This window comes from Astatotilapia calliptera, chromosome 11, assembly GCF_964374335.1.
Source record: "Astatotilapia calliptera chromosome 11, fAstCal68.1, whole genome shotgun sequence".
Classification (NCBI taxonomy): domain Eukaryota; kingdom Metazoa; phylum Chordata; class Actinopteri; order Cichliformes; family Cichlidae; genus Astatotilapia; species Astatotilapia calliptera.
Genome location: NC_137432.1, coordinates 24,504,719 through 24,521,871, shown reverse-complemented (window position 1 = coordinate 24,521,871; position 17,153 = coordinate 24,504,719). Strand labels below are relative to the sequence as shown.

Sequence of the window (17,153 nt, the reverse complement as noted above, 5' to 3'; positions counted from 1 at the left end):
TGGCATCACCAATATATATATATGTCCCAGCCAAGAGGGAGGAGATATGAGAGCAAATGGGTGGAGAAGGAGGATGCGTGGAAAGCTGACAGGTAAGAATAAGACAGTGACGCAGTAATGAGCAAGGAGACTTTCACTGGTCAGAAGTGCCACAGAGAAAGCTGTGCTTCAACTCCCTGTTGACAAGGAATTCCTTTGTCATGCTGATCTAAAATTATTGGCTTGATCTCCTTAAAAGCAAAGTGACAATGGTCCAGTCCCCAGTTCGCGGATATCTATGCAATCACCAGGCCTCTCAGCATTCCTCTGACTACCACCGAAACCTGCATGGCCACTATGAAAATTCAGCAAGATCATGACAGTCAACACACCACTTGTAGTGAACTGTTAAGAAAACCTGTTTGGAAATTGCAAGCATGCTGTTCTATACCTCGCTTTATGGCATTGCGTTTTAGTTTGGATCTTTTTTTTTAATGAATGAGCAAAATCCTCAGAGTGAAACTGGAATTATTTGGAAAATATGGAGATTATAAAGGATTTTCCACCATGCTGCTTCTTGGACACACAAACTCTAAACATCTAGCTTCATTCACAGTGATATAACATGTTGAGCACCATTCATGTGTCAACAGGAATGATCCCAGATGCAGTAATTACTGCACTACAAAGACTATAATGATCATCTAGAGGCTGGCAGCAGCATCATGTTCAATGAGAGAATGTCACTTTTCTCTGAATGTGGAAAACAAAGCTAATGGCGCGTGTTGTTTTGTGAAACTGCAATTAGTTTCAGAGTTGACACATTCAGCTGATAAAAAGCCACAAATTTCATTTACAGAGATCTGATTTATTTACAAACTATTGAATCAGCGAACATTTAAATTTCTGGTCACCTCGGCTGTAGTGGACACATATTTTTCTGCACCATTTTTAGGTCATGACTAAAAAGCTGGTTAACCACTGGATAAACAGGGTTTAGGAAGACTATAGGAGGCCCTGATAATGGCTGCCGATGTGGCCATCATTTAGTATTGTGGAGATAATAGCTGTTTACCAGACAGAGAGCACCATCTTTAAGCAGTGTCATAAAGACCAGTAGTTTCAAAACTGCTAAGGTCTTTATAAGAAAACAATAACACTGTAAAAAAAACATGATTTTGTGGCTTTGGTGTTCACTGTTTCTGGACATGTGTAACAACACTGAGTTAATTTGAGGTGAGACACCACAGAAAACAATTATTACAGAAATCTTATGACAGCTGACTCCTGAGTCCAGAGTGACTTAATAGTACTTGATGACCGTTATTTAAGAGCCAAACCAAAACGAAAGTTAAACTAGCCGTAAAATCCCACAAACTGTTTAGTGATAGAAATGCAATTAAAATGAAAGAAATCTTCAGGAAATATCTTTTGTAGTTTTTGTGAACTTGGTCAAATCTGTCAGGACAACAAGGATCAAGAGGAAGAAATTAACTGAGACTGATTCCTTATAGCTGTGAGTCTATAAATGTGTAAGGATTACATAATCCTGAATATCTTTAAAAAAAAAAAGAAATATCCTAGAATGATAAAAAGAAAAATAGACCAGCGCAAAACCTTTTTTGACCCTTCCAACATATTTAACTTTGCATACCCCAAAACATTTTTATTTTTAAAAAGCATTAATCAAAGCATTAAAATAGAAAATGATACAACATAAAGAACAACATGATTAACAAAGTGAATTGTAGAGGAAGCACTTGTGAGATATTACAACAAATGTACACCTCTGCGGCCTGCAGGATAAACACACTCCGTCTCTTAGGGTCACAGGTGAGTTAGAGGCTAGTGGCAGGGTACACCCTAGACAGGTCAGCCAACAATCTCACTGATAACCTGACATGCATGTCTTTGGACACAGGGACACCCACAGAGTCACAGACAGGACGTCTCTAGAGTGACTCTACAAAAGTCCCCTGACTGGCCAGAGATTTGAACCTACAACTTTCCACACATGGGCCATTAATCAAAGTAATTTGAAAAACTCTTTGAAAAACTATAAGAATGAAATAAAATTAAAAAAAACTTCCCCCCACATGCTTCTTAATATCCAAACTTTAATTATTCCTAATAGACAGCATTAAATGATATTGCAAGTAAGATGTATTATAATATGTATTTTAAATCATGATTAAATTGGATTATGTAAAACCATCACCCTCTGCCATCTGGAAAATTCCAGGTCACATGAGTCATTCTCATATTACTCTTTAGTTCATCATCAGATTTTTCAGTGTTAAAAAATATTTTGAATCTTTCTTTGACCCCGTAATGCCAAATGTGTCATATTTTATACACACGTTTTGAGACGTCAATGCGATTTTTTTTACCCCTTAAAAACCAGATGTGTAAAGTTAACACATAAAGTGTGAGCAAAAAATATTAAAACTCATATATGTGAATTAATATTTAATTTCTTGTTTAAACAAAATTGTCACAAGCTTCAATAAACACATAAAAAGGCAGTTATTTCATGGTTCAGGCTTCAGATGGTTACGATAATAATTCAGTAGGACGAAGTAAATGTTCACTCACGACTTTGCAGAAAATATTTTAATTTCATTTGCAAGGTTATACTGCAAATGAAATCAAATATACAAAACATAATTTTTAACAACTGTTCAGCCTACATGAGTGCAATGTCGTTGTAAATGAAAAAAAAAGGTCTGTTACAAAAATAATGCTATTTTCAAAATTTGTGAATTACTGTTTCCTTAAAGTTTTTAGAGAGGGTAATTAAAATTAACGTTTTAGATTAAAGCGGGTTGTCTGTCTTTATGTGATCAGAATTGAAATTAAAGCATATTTTTATTTAAATCTTAAACCAATTGCACCTTTTTAATATTCTTCATCTTCATCAACAGTCTGACATGCACAGTGTTTATTTGAGCCTTTGTGTTTAACTTAATGTCAGTGGAAGATAGTTTATATGAGTTAAATTTAACATAGCACCAAGTAAATAAGTAAAATGTATTTATGTAGAACCATTGTAGACAAGGATCACAAAGTTATTCACAACAATAATCAAATAAAAATATAGACATTAAAACACAACAATAATATTCATAATTTAAAAGCAAGCCTGTACAAGTAAGTCTTGAGCTACTTTTTAACCGTTTCATTGCAGCCCACAGAAACGAAATCTGAACTGTAGTGGTGGTGCATACCATAGTTAAGAAGCCACAACCTCAAACAGACAGTCTCTTTTAATGTTCAGTCCAAAAAGATGAACCACCAACAGGTTTTGGTCCAAAGATCTCAATGACCTGCATGTTTTATATGACTGCAGTTCACTAAGTAAGTAGGCATTCAACCATGCATAGCTCTGGAAATAATCACAAAGATACATAATGCAAAGACAGCAAAATAGGTGTCAAGTGAGATCACTAGCGAGCCTAATAAGTAGCTGCACTTTGCAGTGAGTGATTTGTAAGTGATCCAAAAAGGACTTCCTGAGGCCAACGTACAGTGAATTACAACTTTGAGGAAACAAAAGCATAAATTATCATTTCTAATTCTGACTTGGACACCGTTCGACTGAGGCGGGCAGCATTTCACAGATAAAATGCAGGATCAAACAAGGCTATTGATATGTGTATTAAAACTAAGAGCCTGATCAAATCTGACACCTACATTTTTGACATTTGATTGAAACAATGATGAAGACCCAAGACTAATAATCAGAGTGCAAACAAAGCTATCAGTAGCACAAACAAAAACTTTTCTCTGTGTTAACTGAAAATAATTAGCAGCCATCCAGTTCTGTATGGCATCAATACAGTCTTAAAGGATGGATATTTTTACAACATTCTTTGGAGTAAAAGAAATGTACAGTTGGATATCATCTGCATAACAATGATATGAGACACATTCAAAGGTGTTGAAGTGATAGCAAATACATATTGATGCATTCTCAATCACCCAGGAAAGTAAATCTCCAAAAAGTTGATTCTGTTCATCTGGACGTAGCATTTTGTGGGAGAAACGTTTCGTCACTCATCCAAGTGACTTCTTCAGTCTCAGCTGACTGCAGGTTACAACCGCTGCCCAAGCGAAAGCCTGTAGTGATCCCATGTGATCCATGTGATCCCTTTTTTTCTAAACACCGGGTCTCTGTGGCTTTTAAACCCCAAAACACGCTGCGCCAAAAATTGGTCCACCCCAAGGATCGGGTCCCCCGACACAAACAGAGCAACATAGTGTACGCTGTTAAGTGCCAGAAGGATTGCCAGGATTTATACATCGGGGAAACCAAACAACCTCTGGCAAAGCGGATGGCACAACACAGAGGAGCTACCTCGTCAGGCCAGGACTCTGCAGTCTATTTACACCAACAGGCCAGTGGACACTCTTTCAATGATGAGGATGTACACATCCTGGACAGGGAGGAACGCTGGTTTGAGTGCGGAGTCAAGGAGACCATTTACTTGAAAAGGGAAAGACCATCTCTGAGTCGAGGAGGGGGCCTAAGGGTACATCTGTCACCATCTTACAATGCTGTGATTGCAGCCATTCCCCAACTCTCTGTGAATGGTACTCATGGCCATTGATCAGTGGGTTTTGATCAGTGGTCATGAGAATTTGCATAATTAAGATTAAGGAACTGACCTCCCAGCCCATTGTTCCTCAGTGGGCTGGTTTCAGTCATTATCCAAATGTACTGTTTATAAGATTTGGGGAAACCTGCAGTCAGCTGAGACTGAAGAAGTCACTTGGATGAGTGATGAAACGTTTCTCCCACAAAATGCTACGTCCAGATGAACAGAATCAACTTTTTGGAGATAGCAAATACAGTGCAAACAGAACAGGTCCCAAAACAGAACCTTGGGACACACCATAGCACAAAGTTGCAAATGAGGACGCCAAGCTGTCAGCAGCAACTGAGTAAGTTCTGTCTGGAAATAAGAATTAAAAACATTTTAAGTCTGATCCAGAGATGCCCAGCCATGTTGCTAACCTGTCAATCAAAATACCATGATGAATTGTGTCAAATGTAGCTGAACAACGTTTTCATCTGCATCTGTCTTCACTAAAATGCCACGAGAAACTCTAAGAACAGCAGTTTCATTAGGGTGATAGATCCTAAAGTCAATAGTTCAAATTATTTGCAATTGAAAAGGGAAAAAAAAAATCTGAATTCATTGGAAGGTCTGTAAATGGTTTTGTTGTGTATCTTTCGCTGATGTTGCTTTTGTGCTTTAATTTAAGAACAGTTTCAGTAAAGACTTAATTTTGTACCATTGTAAAATTTTTAACGTAAAATCCTAGTCTGCAAAAATAACAGCTGTTAATAGTTACCACATAGATGTGTAATTTTACTCTGCAATGTAAAAGAATAGAAAATGCATGAAGTTGAAAAGATCTTAAAGCTGTCTGTGGATGATAATTCCTAAAGTAAAGTTTTGTTGGTGTAAATATTGTTATAATTATCCCGCAGTTTGACATTGGGATGCAATGCTCTGCAGTATGAAAAATATATATACAGTAAAATACAGCAAGGCGCCAGCCAGATTACTCTGGCAGCCATGACATGGAGGTTTGTGTAGTCTTTATATCAGTCCAGATCTGCTCTGATATCAGCACCACTGGGACATGTGGGAGACCTGTTTCTGTTCTTGGATTACTGCTGATCCCAGCAGATCTCTAACTCTGATTTCACACAAACCTGCTGATGTGTGGAACGTGAAGTGCGAGGAGTTCGAGAAGTTCACTTTTGGACACTGTGAAGGTGATATTAGCGGAACAAGGTGAGCCTTGTTCAAACCAGGGGAAATGTTTACATATTTTTTCAAGCGAAATGTGACCATAAATATGTAAATCTGTGACCATGTTAGTCATTCTGTTGCTTTGTCCATGACCGTGACATGCCACTTGTGTTTATCTTTTGTTACACAATCTTCCGACACTATTGTTTGACCATGACAGATAGATAACTTGTTTCTATAAACTATTCTTGGTCAAAAACCATGCAGACTGCTGTCATGCTGTATGTACTGTTTGGCTCCTTTGAGAAGGTAAATAAAGCTACCACAACCATAATGTATAATACAGTATTAGTTTTATATTTGAAAAAGTAAAGTTTGAAAATAAATGTCATAATGTAACATATCTAAGAAAAACTTAAAGGTGCCAATCCATGAACTCATGAGTAATTTGCACCTTTCTTTCATTATCCTTCCCCGTGGCTGCAACCTGATTTTCTTCCTCTGTCTCACATCTTTTGCACCAAACATGATGTTAAACAAGAAAAATCTATCATATATTCTTTCTTCTTGGTTATATGGGCAATTTGTGTTGCTCATTCTTTATTACTGCCATCATGTCAAATTCACATCAGTCAAAATTAAACAAGAATTACTATTGTTAAGCAAAACAGTCCCAGAGCACGATGCTTCACTGTTTCTTCTCCAAACATGGCTCTTGTCATTGCGGCCAGCTCAATCTTTGTCTTGTCTGACCATAAAACCTTTGTCCAGCTGCAAGTTTCAGTCAATTTTTAAGGTGCTGATTTTAGAAACAGGTTTCTTTCTTAGTCGGCACCCTCTGAGTTCACGGCATCGCTGTCCACTGTGACACCGGTGTTCCAGCTATCCCTGGTTCATGGCATGCTTGAGGCTCGGTGGCTCGTGGGTTAATCCTGAGCATACCAACTAATTTCCTTTCATCTGAGGGTGACACTTTATGTCTCCTTCCAGACCTTGGCAAATTGTTGACACAGCTGAATAATTTGTACTAACGTATAGGTTGTTTTTGATGATCTTGTAATCTGCGGTTGTTTAGAAATAACTCTAAACTTTCACAGCTCTCCTTAGATCTTCACAGAGTTCCTCGGATCTTCCAATGAGTATTAGATTTAAGTAAATGTATGTATATATTTGAACCTATATGTATCCTTTTGACCCAGGGTTTATTAAAGATCACGATGACTAAATTACATGACATTAAATGGTAAATGGCCTGTATTTGTATAGCGCTTTTCTAGTCCCTAAGGACCCCAAAGCGCTTTACACAACCTGTCATCCACCCATTCACACACACATTCACACACATTAATGCCCATGATGAGCATATGTAAACTTACGACTTGCCAAAGTGTATATTAACAATGGTTTAGTCTCAGGATTCAAAACATATGCTTTGTGGTGTTTGCATGTGTGGGTGGTGTCATGCTTGCGTCTTCTGAACTGAAGCATTCATTTGCCTCCTGAAAATGACTATATTCATTATTTTCTTTTTGCAAGTCATATTTAATATCACAACTGTTTCCAGATAATTATTATTTTTATATAAGAGCAGAACGGATGAGAAAGAAAATGCAGGAGACTCCTTCTTTAAATAAAATCATATTTATTTTACAAATTTGCACAATTACGGAACAGTGGTGAACATTCATACAAGTAAACACCTATAAATGTGTGTAGCCTGACACACTTGTCTCACACGCGCGCGCACACACACATGCACACACAGACACACTCACTCACACACATCATGTACAGCATGTACGCAATAACAGAGTTTCATATACAGCACACAGACATACGGGCAGCTACCTACAAAGCATTTTGCTTCCTTCCTTCAAGTGTAAATCAGATCAGATTTTGTCCATCTTGCTCATTTCACACATTCACAATGCTCCAATGACTCAGTGTCGTTACTCTAGCAATCAAACAAAAGAGGTGAAGTGTGAAATGCAGACATACTGTAAAGGTGGGTGCTGTTAGCTTCTGTGTCCAGCGCAGGCAGAAGCTCGTGTTTGCAGCTGAGGTGAAGTTTGTTAAGTGTTTTAGAGTAAGTGAGCTCTGCTGTCACTGAGAGGCTCTACAGTGAGTTGCACAAACAGGGCAGCTCTCAGACCTTGGATATGTCTTCTAAAGGCGGATTAAAAAAAACAAAACAAAACATGGCTTACATTTATTAAAAGCCTTTTCGTGCTTAGGTTTGATTTTCCCAATATTATGGCAGTGATTGCTATATAACTTTAAGGATCTGCAGTACCGACTTTGGACTGGTGGTTCATAGTATTTGCTGTAACACTGAACAACCTATACATTTTTCTGACAGCTAACGGTAACACCTCATTAGGTGATTCATTAGCTGCTAGGTAACACTGTTTGTTTAGCATTTGGCATTTAAAGTGGAGAGGAAGTGATACAACTTTACAAATAACTCAAAAAAAAAAATAGAAAAAGGCTTTGATTGTCTTCACGCAATTCTTTGTGAGGAGAGATCTCCCTAGATACTTTAACAAAAAATACTTTTGTGGTTTTATTGAGCACAGAGGAAACAGAAGCATTTCAGGCAAGGTGAGTAGAGGAGGAGGAAGGGAGAGATTGGACTGCAGAGGGGGGAGGAGAGGAGAAGGCAGACAACAATAAAGTGAAATCTAGTGGAAAAACATAGAGGAATCTTTAAAGTCCTCCTTGTCAGCAACTTTCTAGCCTCACTTTGAGTTGGGCCGCAGCTCCTGTAGTGTATCTCTCTTCTGTTAGTCGTCTTGAATGACTGGCTGAGAAAGTCTTTTCTCACTGCTTCTGGTTGCAGTGTCAGGTATATCAGAATAGACAGAGTGGCACTGTTAGCTGATTATCTCGCTCTCTTTTTTGTTACGGTTAAAATGTGCACCATCCAAATAAAATGTTGCCGAAACTGGACGCAACAAGCAAAGGAATGTGAAGCCCATAAATCCACAGCACAGGGTGTATTGCTGGTAGGTTTCAGACCTCCACCTGCCCCTGTGTCAGGTGAGCCCTGAGCTGCTGGGCTGCACTGACGATCTTCCTCTGGTGTCCCAGCAGGTTCACGCCGAGATCCTGGACGTCTCTGAAAGAGAGTTCAGACAACAATATTCAAATCTTGACAAAATCAATGTGTAAGAGCAACATAAAATTACCAAGGTAATTTTCTAACAGTTTGGATTATCCCAGAAAGTTGAGTCAGTTCACCTGGACGTTGCATTTTCTCCCACTGAAAATACAACTTTCTGGAATTTCCTTACCAGGATGATTCAGCATCAGTTTTCCCATCCTACTGTTGCCAAAGTCCATCCATCCATCCATCCATCCATCCATCCTTTTTGCTTAGGCTGCTGCCCCTGCGACCCGGCCTCGGATAAAGCGGATGAAGATGGATGGATGGATGGATGGATGGATGGAAGAAAAACTTTTGAGATCAACAAAAAACCTGTGCGAAGCACACAGGTGTAATCTACAAAGTTTTATGATGATGGTTGAAATCGGAGCTCAAGCATGGGTTCTTCATGCATTCGTTCCTCTTGGACCTTCTTGGACCCTCGTGCTAACTACTGGCCCACCATTCTGTCCCTATTCTATTCTAAGATTGTTTAAAGAATTAAATCTGCAGGTTGCAGAAGTTTCTCCTTTCCTTATCTTATGGTGACTTGTTTTGGTTATCAGATACCTACAAAAACTGCAAAATCCTCTCGGCTATTTGTCCCTCATCAGTTGCACCATCAGAGCACCTTTATCTTATGGTGTCTGTTTCATAACACTAATGGAGTGCTCAGTGAGTTGCAATGAGACACCTACAGGTCCTGACCAAGCACCAGTATGCAGGGCTGCTCTGAAATGTTTTTGTGCACTGAAATGCACAAAAAAAAAATCGGCCTTGTCACTTTTGTTGCAGTCGGTCTATCGCGTCTCTCTCTCTCTCTCCCTTCTTCTATTTTCTTATTATTCTAATTTCATTTCCCTCTGTCTGTCTCTCACTCTGTTTTTGGGACTGGTGTCCCTCCGCCTGCACAGCTTCTCCACAGCTAGTGCTACAGCTGCCTCCTGTGTCTATGAAGGCTCATTACTGCTTGTTGCTGGTACATTACTACTGTTGACGGCGCAGCAGCAATTGCCCTGACAGCTAACATGTTGCTCAATTTGACATTTCCTGTATCTATTTCTAGCTTCTCTTTCTTTGTCTCTCTTAGCTTTCAGCGCCACCTTTTCAGCTCTTCTTTCACACTAAACTCTGTTCAATAAGGTGTGTAAGAGCACAGCAAAGATTGGGGAGGGTCCAGTTGCATAAAGAGATTTGATAGGGAAATACAGTAATGAAAATGAACAAAAAGGCTGCCAGTGCTTCTGGCACAGTCTAAAAGTGCGTCGGCCCACTGGGCTCTTTACCACTATGCGACAACTCGACTTGAGGATTCAGTGGATACCAGGTGGCTGGTGTGCTTGATAATACTCATGACATAGCTAAAATTAAATTAATGACTGATCTAATTAAATCTTAAGTCAAGAAGCCAGCTTTAAAAATGTTTGATATATTTTTCTGTATTTTTACGTTTGTAACTATCCATGCATACTCACTCCATCGTAAGCTTGCTGACGCTGTCTAATGTGTCCAGGTGCGCTCGATCAAACTCATCCTGATACCTCTCCATCCTCAGCGCTTTCAGCCAATCACTGACTGTCACCACTGACGATAAGTCTGTGGGAGTGGGGCTGAGCAGCGGCTGGGAGCAGCTTCTGTAAATGTCAAAAATGAGAGCACGAGAATCCATAACTGCAGCAGATTGTGCATCACCTGCTGCCTCGGATATGCTTTGCAGGTGCGTTTGCCAGGAGCTGGCGTCTCACCGAGTTGGCTCAGCTTTGAGGGACGCAGGGTGCCTGATGAGTCGATCCAGAGAAGACAGGACTGAGTCGAAACCTGGTCGGTCTGCCCGCTCGGCCTGCCAGCACTGAAGCATTAGAGAGTGGAGGGCAGGGGGGCAGTTGTGGGGGGCCGGGAGACGGTACTGATCTGCTACTGCCTTCATCACCTGCAGACACAAAGAGGAAGGCATCAGACAGAAGTAGGGCAGATGGAGTCTTGTGCAATTAGCCTCCATGAAAGGTCACAGATCTCTCAGAGCTTTCAAGAATGACTAAGAGAAAATTATGCAAATTTCATCAGTTTGGCATTTTGTCACCGTTTAAATATGCCTGTTGTGTAACAGGAGGAGGGGGAGGAAAGTACATTTAAGTACTGGAGGGCCACATTTGTGTAATAATACGTTTATTCCTCTAGATTACTGAAATATTGTACATAATGAAGGCTGTTTTAACAGCTTAAGCATTTAAAATATGATTTACACAGCACAAATTTATCTTTATTTTGCAGATACAGTATTTTCTGCATCTGTCAGCGTCGGTAGTGATTTGATTTTATTGGTACTTTATTGCTACATGATGCACTGAATGCAAAATTTAGGAGATTTTTTGTTAAAAACTTCACATTGGCTGAGAAAGGCAGATAATAATGCCTAATCCATGAGCTTGGCGAAACTTTAATTTGGGCTAAAGAAGGACTTGATTAGATCACTGTGATCCCATTTATTGACTTCATGAGCACCTCATTCTTATGAATGATATGAATGCTATAGCTCAGGAACAGCTGGAAGGAATATTTATGGTGCAAATATCCGTTTGTACTCGAAGATGAAGTTCAAGATCACTTTGATGTCACGTTTTTGGATGTATCTGAAGAACTTATATGCAAAATATGAAAAGAAAATCCCAAAGGTCAAAAGTCAGCTTCACTTTGACATCATAATGTTAAATACACTTTTCTGTCTAATATTTAAAACATGAGCAGAGGGCACCCTTTAGTCCAATACTGAATTGCTTTTGTTGATATGTAATTTCTTGAACACTTTATTAAATTATGTATTATAAGACTTTTAAAAAACTCAGATGTAAATTGCCACCTGACAAGTTAATGGAAGAACACAACAGCAAAGCAGTAATTCAAGTTAACTGTATATTGTTACACCATAATAAAGATAAGTGCACTATACCAAGGGTTTTGCACATTTGCTTCTTTAACAATTCAGGAAACATTTTTCTTCATACTCACCTCTTGATTGCTCATGTCCCAGTACGGACGCTCTCCGTAGGACATAACTTCCCACATCAGTATTCCAAAGCTCCAGACATCACTAGCTGAGCTGAACTTGCGATGCTGAAATGCTTCAGGTGCCGTCCATCTCACAGGAATCTTACTGCCCTGATAGATGAAAACAGAGCAAAAAACATATACAGTCACTCAGTGATGATGGAAACCAAGCTAAAAGGCGCTCCTTCCCTTCTAACCTACCAGTGAGGCAGTGTAAGTTGGTATGTTGTGGTCCAAGCCCCTCATAAGCCTGGAGAGGCCAAAATCAGATACTTTACAGACCAGGTTGGAGTTGACCAACACGTTCCTGGCCGCCAGGTCTCGGTGAACAAAGTTTCTCTCAGAGAGGTAACGCATCCCTGCTCCAACTCCCCTGAGCATCCCGACAAGCTGGAGGACACTGAACTGACCTTCGTTCTCCTGAAGAAATTAAGAGACATGATGGAGAAAAAAAAGTCTCCAGTGTGGTGTAACATGTGCAGGAATTCCTGACAGTGCGTTGTTTTCCTCACCCTGAGGAAGGCATCCAGGGGCCCGTTCTCCATGAACTCAGTGATGATCCTCTCTGGAGGGGTACGGGTGATAACACCCTCTAGTTTCAGGACATTGGGGTGGTCAAACTGTCCCAGGACTCCTGCTTCACTGAGGAACATCCCCTTCTCTCTGTCTGATGCCCCCCAGCGCAGAGTCTTCACTGCTACCAGCACTTCCCTGCGACCCAGCGGATGGTAACGACCACGAGAAACCTCGCCAAATTGGGCTGTAATGGAATAAACACGGAGGAGATTACACTGTGCTGCTGCCAGCATGTAACAACAGCAAGATTTAAAAGAAAGGAGACCATGAAACGTACCTGCACCAATCACCTCCTCGATCTTGAGGTGAGTTGGGTCGATCTCACGGGCAAATTCTTTGACGGCCTCGCTAGGGTCCTCATAAGTGGATGGGTCAACGTAATACTTAACTCCACCTGGGAACAAGAAATCTACTTTTGAAAAACTGATTCAGAACTTTTAGTCCTTTACTTTAGACATGTAATCCCAAAAACAAGGTAAAAATGATCTTTTATAATGCAAAGCTGATGAGCTTTACTTTACACACAGATAGCATTTCTTTGTATTATTCATTTAATAATAAACATATAGAGCATCTTTATTTTTTTCCTGTAAAAAAACAATGAATCCCAAAATAAATAATTCATTTTATTATATTTCACTCACCTCTGTTACTGATGTACCTCTGGAGTCGGTCACTGTATGGACTCTCCCTCCTCTTACTGCCATGTAAAAGCAGTCAAAAACTGAAATACCAGATTAAAACATACATGCATTCATCTGTTATGGCATTTATACCACAACCAACCTGCGAAATACCACCACAACCACAATGGCTGCCACGACAAGGAGAAACGCGGCCCCACCCATGACTGAGCCCACCAGCAGAGGAAGCCGGGTCTGGATTTGCTGTGAATGCTCCTCTGCGGGAGAGAAAATGAAACACCTTCAGCTATCAAGTTCAGATGTGCTTTTATTGGATATACAGACCACTTTATCTTTAGTTACAGCGATATATGTTCTATTTGAAAGTTTGATATTGATGTTAATACTGAGGCAGAGATGTTTTCTTAGTATTAAAAATGACAAAATAACTACAGAGAGATGTTTGCTGTGTTCATACCGAGGTGTTTAACCTCTTAATTTTTGAATTCAGGTGTTTTCAATCCTATTCCCACAGGTGCAGCCATGCAGCCTGTTTTTAGAAACATCTGTAAAAGCATAGGTCATTCTAAATGCCCCACTGAGGTCGAGTGTGGGAACTTATTCCTCCTAGCTATTCCACAATCAACGGTAAGTTGTATTATTGCGAAGTGAATACGCTCAGGAACCACAGCAGCTCGGGCAGGAAGTGGCAGACCATGTTAAGTTATAGCACAAGGTCACTGAGACGCACCTTTCTGCTGATTCAATAACTGCTGAGTTTCAAACCTCTGACGTTAACACCAACACAGAAACTGGTTCACGGTGTGGGTTTCCATGGCCAAGCAGCTGCTGCAGGTGAAATCTGTAGGTGGCCCAGGACATGTATCCATATAGTGTAACTTTGGCCCTTCTAGTGGCACCATCCCGGTTCTAATTGTGGGTTTTTGAGGTTGAATTCTTTCTTTTTCAGGTGTTCAGAGTTTTGTTATGTCTTTTTTATTTTTGAGGATTTTTGGAGCCTTTAGTTCTTGTTTTAATTTAGTCAGTTTTAGAGTTTAGAAGTGTTCCTTCAATAGTTCCTGTCTCAACGTCCTGTGTCTGCTCACTCTTTAGCTCCGGTTTCTAACTTACTCTTTTATTTTGGCAGTCATTTCTCTCCTGCGCTTCGATTCTTTCCCCTCCTGTCTCGCTGTCTTTGATTATTATCACCTTTAATTTTGCTACCCTGGTGTGTCCACTTTTTCTAATTATATCACATCTAGTCGCTGATAGCTGGTTTTGTGCTTCTGGTTTGCAACACAGTCTTCTCATTTCTACATGATGAAGTTTACATTGAGCAAAATAAAGTGCACTGAAAATGATTCACAGTTTATTCTTTGTTCCCTAGTTTCTCTAACTGCTATCCTGAATTTATCATGCTATCCTGACATCTTCCTCTGGTCTTACTCTTACTATTTTTTATGTGAATGGTAAGGCCTTATATTAACCGCTAAGCTTTGTATTACATATAGTAATGCAACTTCACTGAGATGAATGTAACTGCAGTTACAGTAATTGAAAGCTGCCCCAGCTTTTGTCTGTTTTTCCTTTGTAAATGCTTGTTTTTGTACTAAGTACAGTTGTGCACACCCACACTCAAACAACAGCATGTGCATTTATTTTAATGCTTATGCCAATATGATCTTTTGACAGTTTTCTATAATCATTTCAAATCAGTTCAATTCAGTTGTATTTATATAGCATCAAATCACAACAACAGTTGCCTCAACATGCTTTCTATTGTAAGGGACAGACCCTACAATAACAGAATATATACTTTTTTCTTAAACTATAAAAAAATTAATGACTGTGTGCATTACCTAGAGGCAGCGTCGTGAAGTAGATGGTGTTGCTGTAGGGCCCGTAGCCTCGCTCATTTCGAGCTCTGATCTGGAAGGCGTAGATGGAGCCGGGAATCAGAGACTTGACGGTCACTGTGTTAGTCTCACTGTACACAGTCAATGCGCTGTCCACGTCTGAACCCTGACGAACAGAGAGGAAGGGTCTGTTGTTTGGGCTCAGTTTGTTTTGTGTACAATCACGGCCAGTATGTTCAGTAAAGGATGCCTTTGTGTGTATTTACCCAGCGAACACTTAAACCACCGTTGTTTTGTTGTTTGAATGCCATACTGTGTTATGGTGGAAAAAATGGTTCCATTATAAAACATCTTGTTGCCTGCGCAGGCTGGCCATTGTGAACACGAGTTAATGTTCTTCTTGTAGTTTCTAGCACATTTTTGTACATTATAATTTTGTCAGTTAAACAAAGAAATCTAAATAATTCTGGTAATACTGGAAGAGTAAGACAGGCTGCAGTCAAAACAGCAAGATCATGCTCACTGCTGTGAAAACAGGCCAGCTCACTAATAAAGAATACACCACACGTCGGGTAGGTAGAGAGATGCTTGTAGTCACGGTGAAAGTCAAGAGGCCCATAAAAGCTCACCATCCAGTACAAGATGGTCTTCTGCTACAGATTTGATGTGTATTCAGAGATGCTCTCTGCATACCAAGGCTGCAACAGGTGGTTATTTGGGATGATGTTACTTTCTAATCAGCATCAAGGAGTTTGACTATTCTCCTTTGACTTCTGGGATCAGCAAGACATTTTCACCCAGAAAACCTGATCTTTTCTCTTTTTTGAACCATCCATCCATCCATTCGCTTCCGCTTATCCTTTTCAGGGTCGAGGGGGGCGCTGGAGCCTATCCCAGCTGTCATAGGGCGAGAGGCAGGGTACACCCTGGACAGGTCACCAGTCTGTCGCAGGGCCAACACACAGGGACAGACAACCATTCGCACTCACATTCATTCGCACATTCACACCTAGTGACAATTTGGATTATCCAATTAACCTATCCCCACAAGTTGCATGTCTTTGGACGGTGGGAGGAAGCCGGAGTACCCGGAGGGAACCCACGCAAACATGAGGAGAACATGCAAACTCCACACAGAAAGACCCCGGCCTGATGGTGGAATTGAACTCAGGACCTTCTTGCTGTGCGGCAACGGTGCCAACCACCGTGCCACCGTGCTGCCCTTTTTTGAACCACTCTCTTTAATTTCTAAAAACCCTGCCACGTTCAAAGTCACTGAATTCACCTTTCTTCCTCATCCTGATGCTCAGTTTGAATTTCAGCTGGTTATCTTGACCACGTCTACATACCTAAACGTGCTGAGCTTCACGTAATTGGCTGATTAGATATTTGTGTTAAAAACATGTTTATGGCAAAACCAGTCCATAGAGTTGATACTGCATCTGTCTCATCACAACCATTTCGTAACCAAATAACTTGGTTTTGTAAGAGAGGTTGTGACGTCCCCTCACAACCAGCTGCTATCAAACTGAAAAACGAATGCTGAAACCTTCTGCCGGTATGTGTGACTTCACTGAACATACCTTGTCATAGTATCTGAGCTGATACTCCAGGATGTCTCCATTAGGCCTGTCTGGCTGAGGCCACGACAGAGTGATGGAGTCCGGGGCCCGGCTCAGCTGGTGCATCATAGGAACGGTACTGGGAACTGTGGGTGACAAGAGACGATACTTGAGCACGTTAAAACAGGAGAGCTGTTAGTTCACAAGTGACAGTGCCCACATGAGGGCAGTGTTACAAAACATGTAGACAGAATTCAGTTGAGCGTAAAAGTGAAGTAGGAGTTTTTATGGTGCACCAGTCAGGATCTAGTTTCACTCAGTGAGCTGGGAGCAGTTAAAGGGAACTTTCTGGCATTCCATTCATTTGATCAATAAGCTCTGAGAGCACTCACAGGAAGATTTTAGATAATGTGAGCTCATTGAACCTCCGAGCCAGTCTTGATCGGTTTCATGGAAAATTGTATAATGGTGTACTTGGTGTGCACAATGCCCCATTCTCCTCTCCTTTGCCCACTCATCTGCTTTCATCTTTCTTTCTCTCCGTCTCTTTGTCTTCCCATCTCTCATTTGTCCCTTTCTTCCTCCACAGTGACCATAATGGG

At 40.4% G+C, this 17,153-nt stretch overlaps 1 protein-coding gene across 1 annotated transcript in view; it reads right to left on the bottom strand.

The window, feature by feature from the left end:
- Positions 1-7,366: 7,366 nt before the first annotated feature.
- Positions 7,367-17,153, bottom strand: part of ephb6 (eph receptor B6) — a 44,286-nt gene continuing 34,499 nt past the window's right edge. Inside the window, exons 9-19 of the mRNA XM_026183944.2 lie at positions 16,573-16,697; positions 14,993-15,155; positions 13,297-13,411; positions 13,155-13,210; positions 12,788-12,904; positions 12,447-12,694; positions 12,136-12,354; positions 11,896-12,045; positions 10,635-10,819; positions 10,365-10,523; positions 7,367-8,862 (exon numbers count right to left, since the gene is read on the bottom strand). Coding sequence (XP_026039729.2) covers positions 8,757-8,862; positions 10,365-10,523; positions 10,635-10,819; positions 11,896-12,045; positions 12,136-12,354; positions 12,447-12,694; positions 12,788-12,904; positions 13,155-13,210; positions 13,297-13,411; positions 14,993-15,155; positions 16,573-16,697 — 1,643 coding nt within the window. The 3' untranslated portion in view covers positions 7,367-8,756. The remainder of the gene's footprint in view (positions 8,863-10,364; positions 10,524-10,634; positions 10,820-11,895; positions 12,046-12,135; positions 12,355-12,446; positions 12,695-12,787; positions 12,905-13,154; positions 13,211-13,296; positions 13,412-14,992; positions 15,156-16,572; positions 16,698-17,153) is intronic.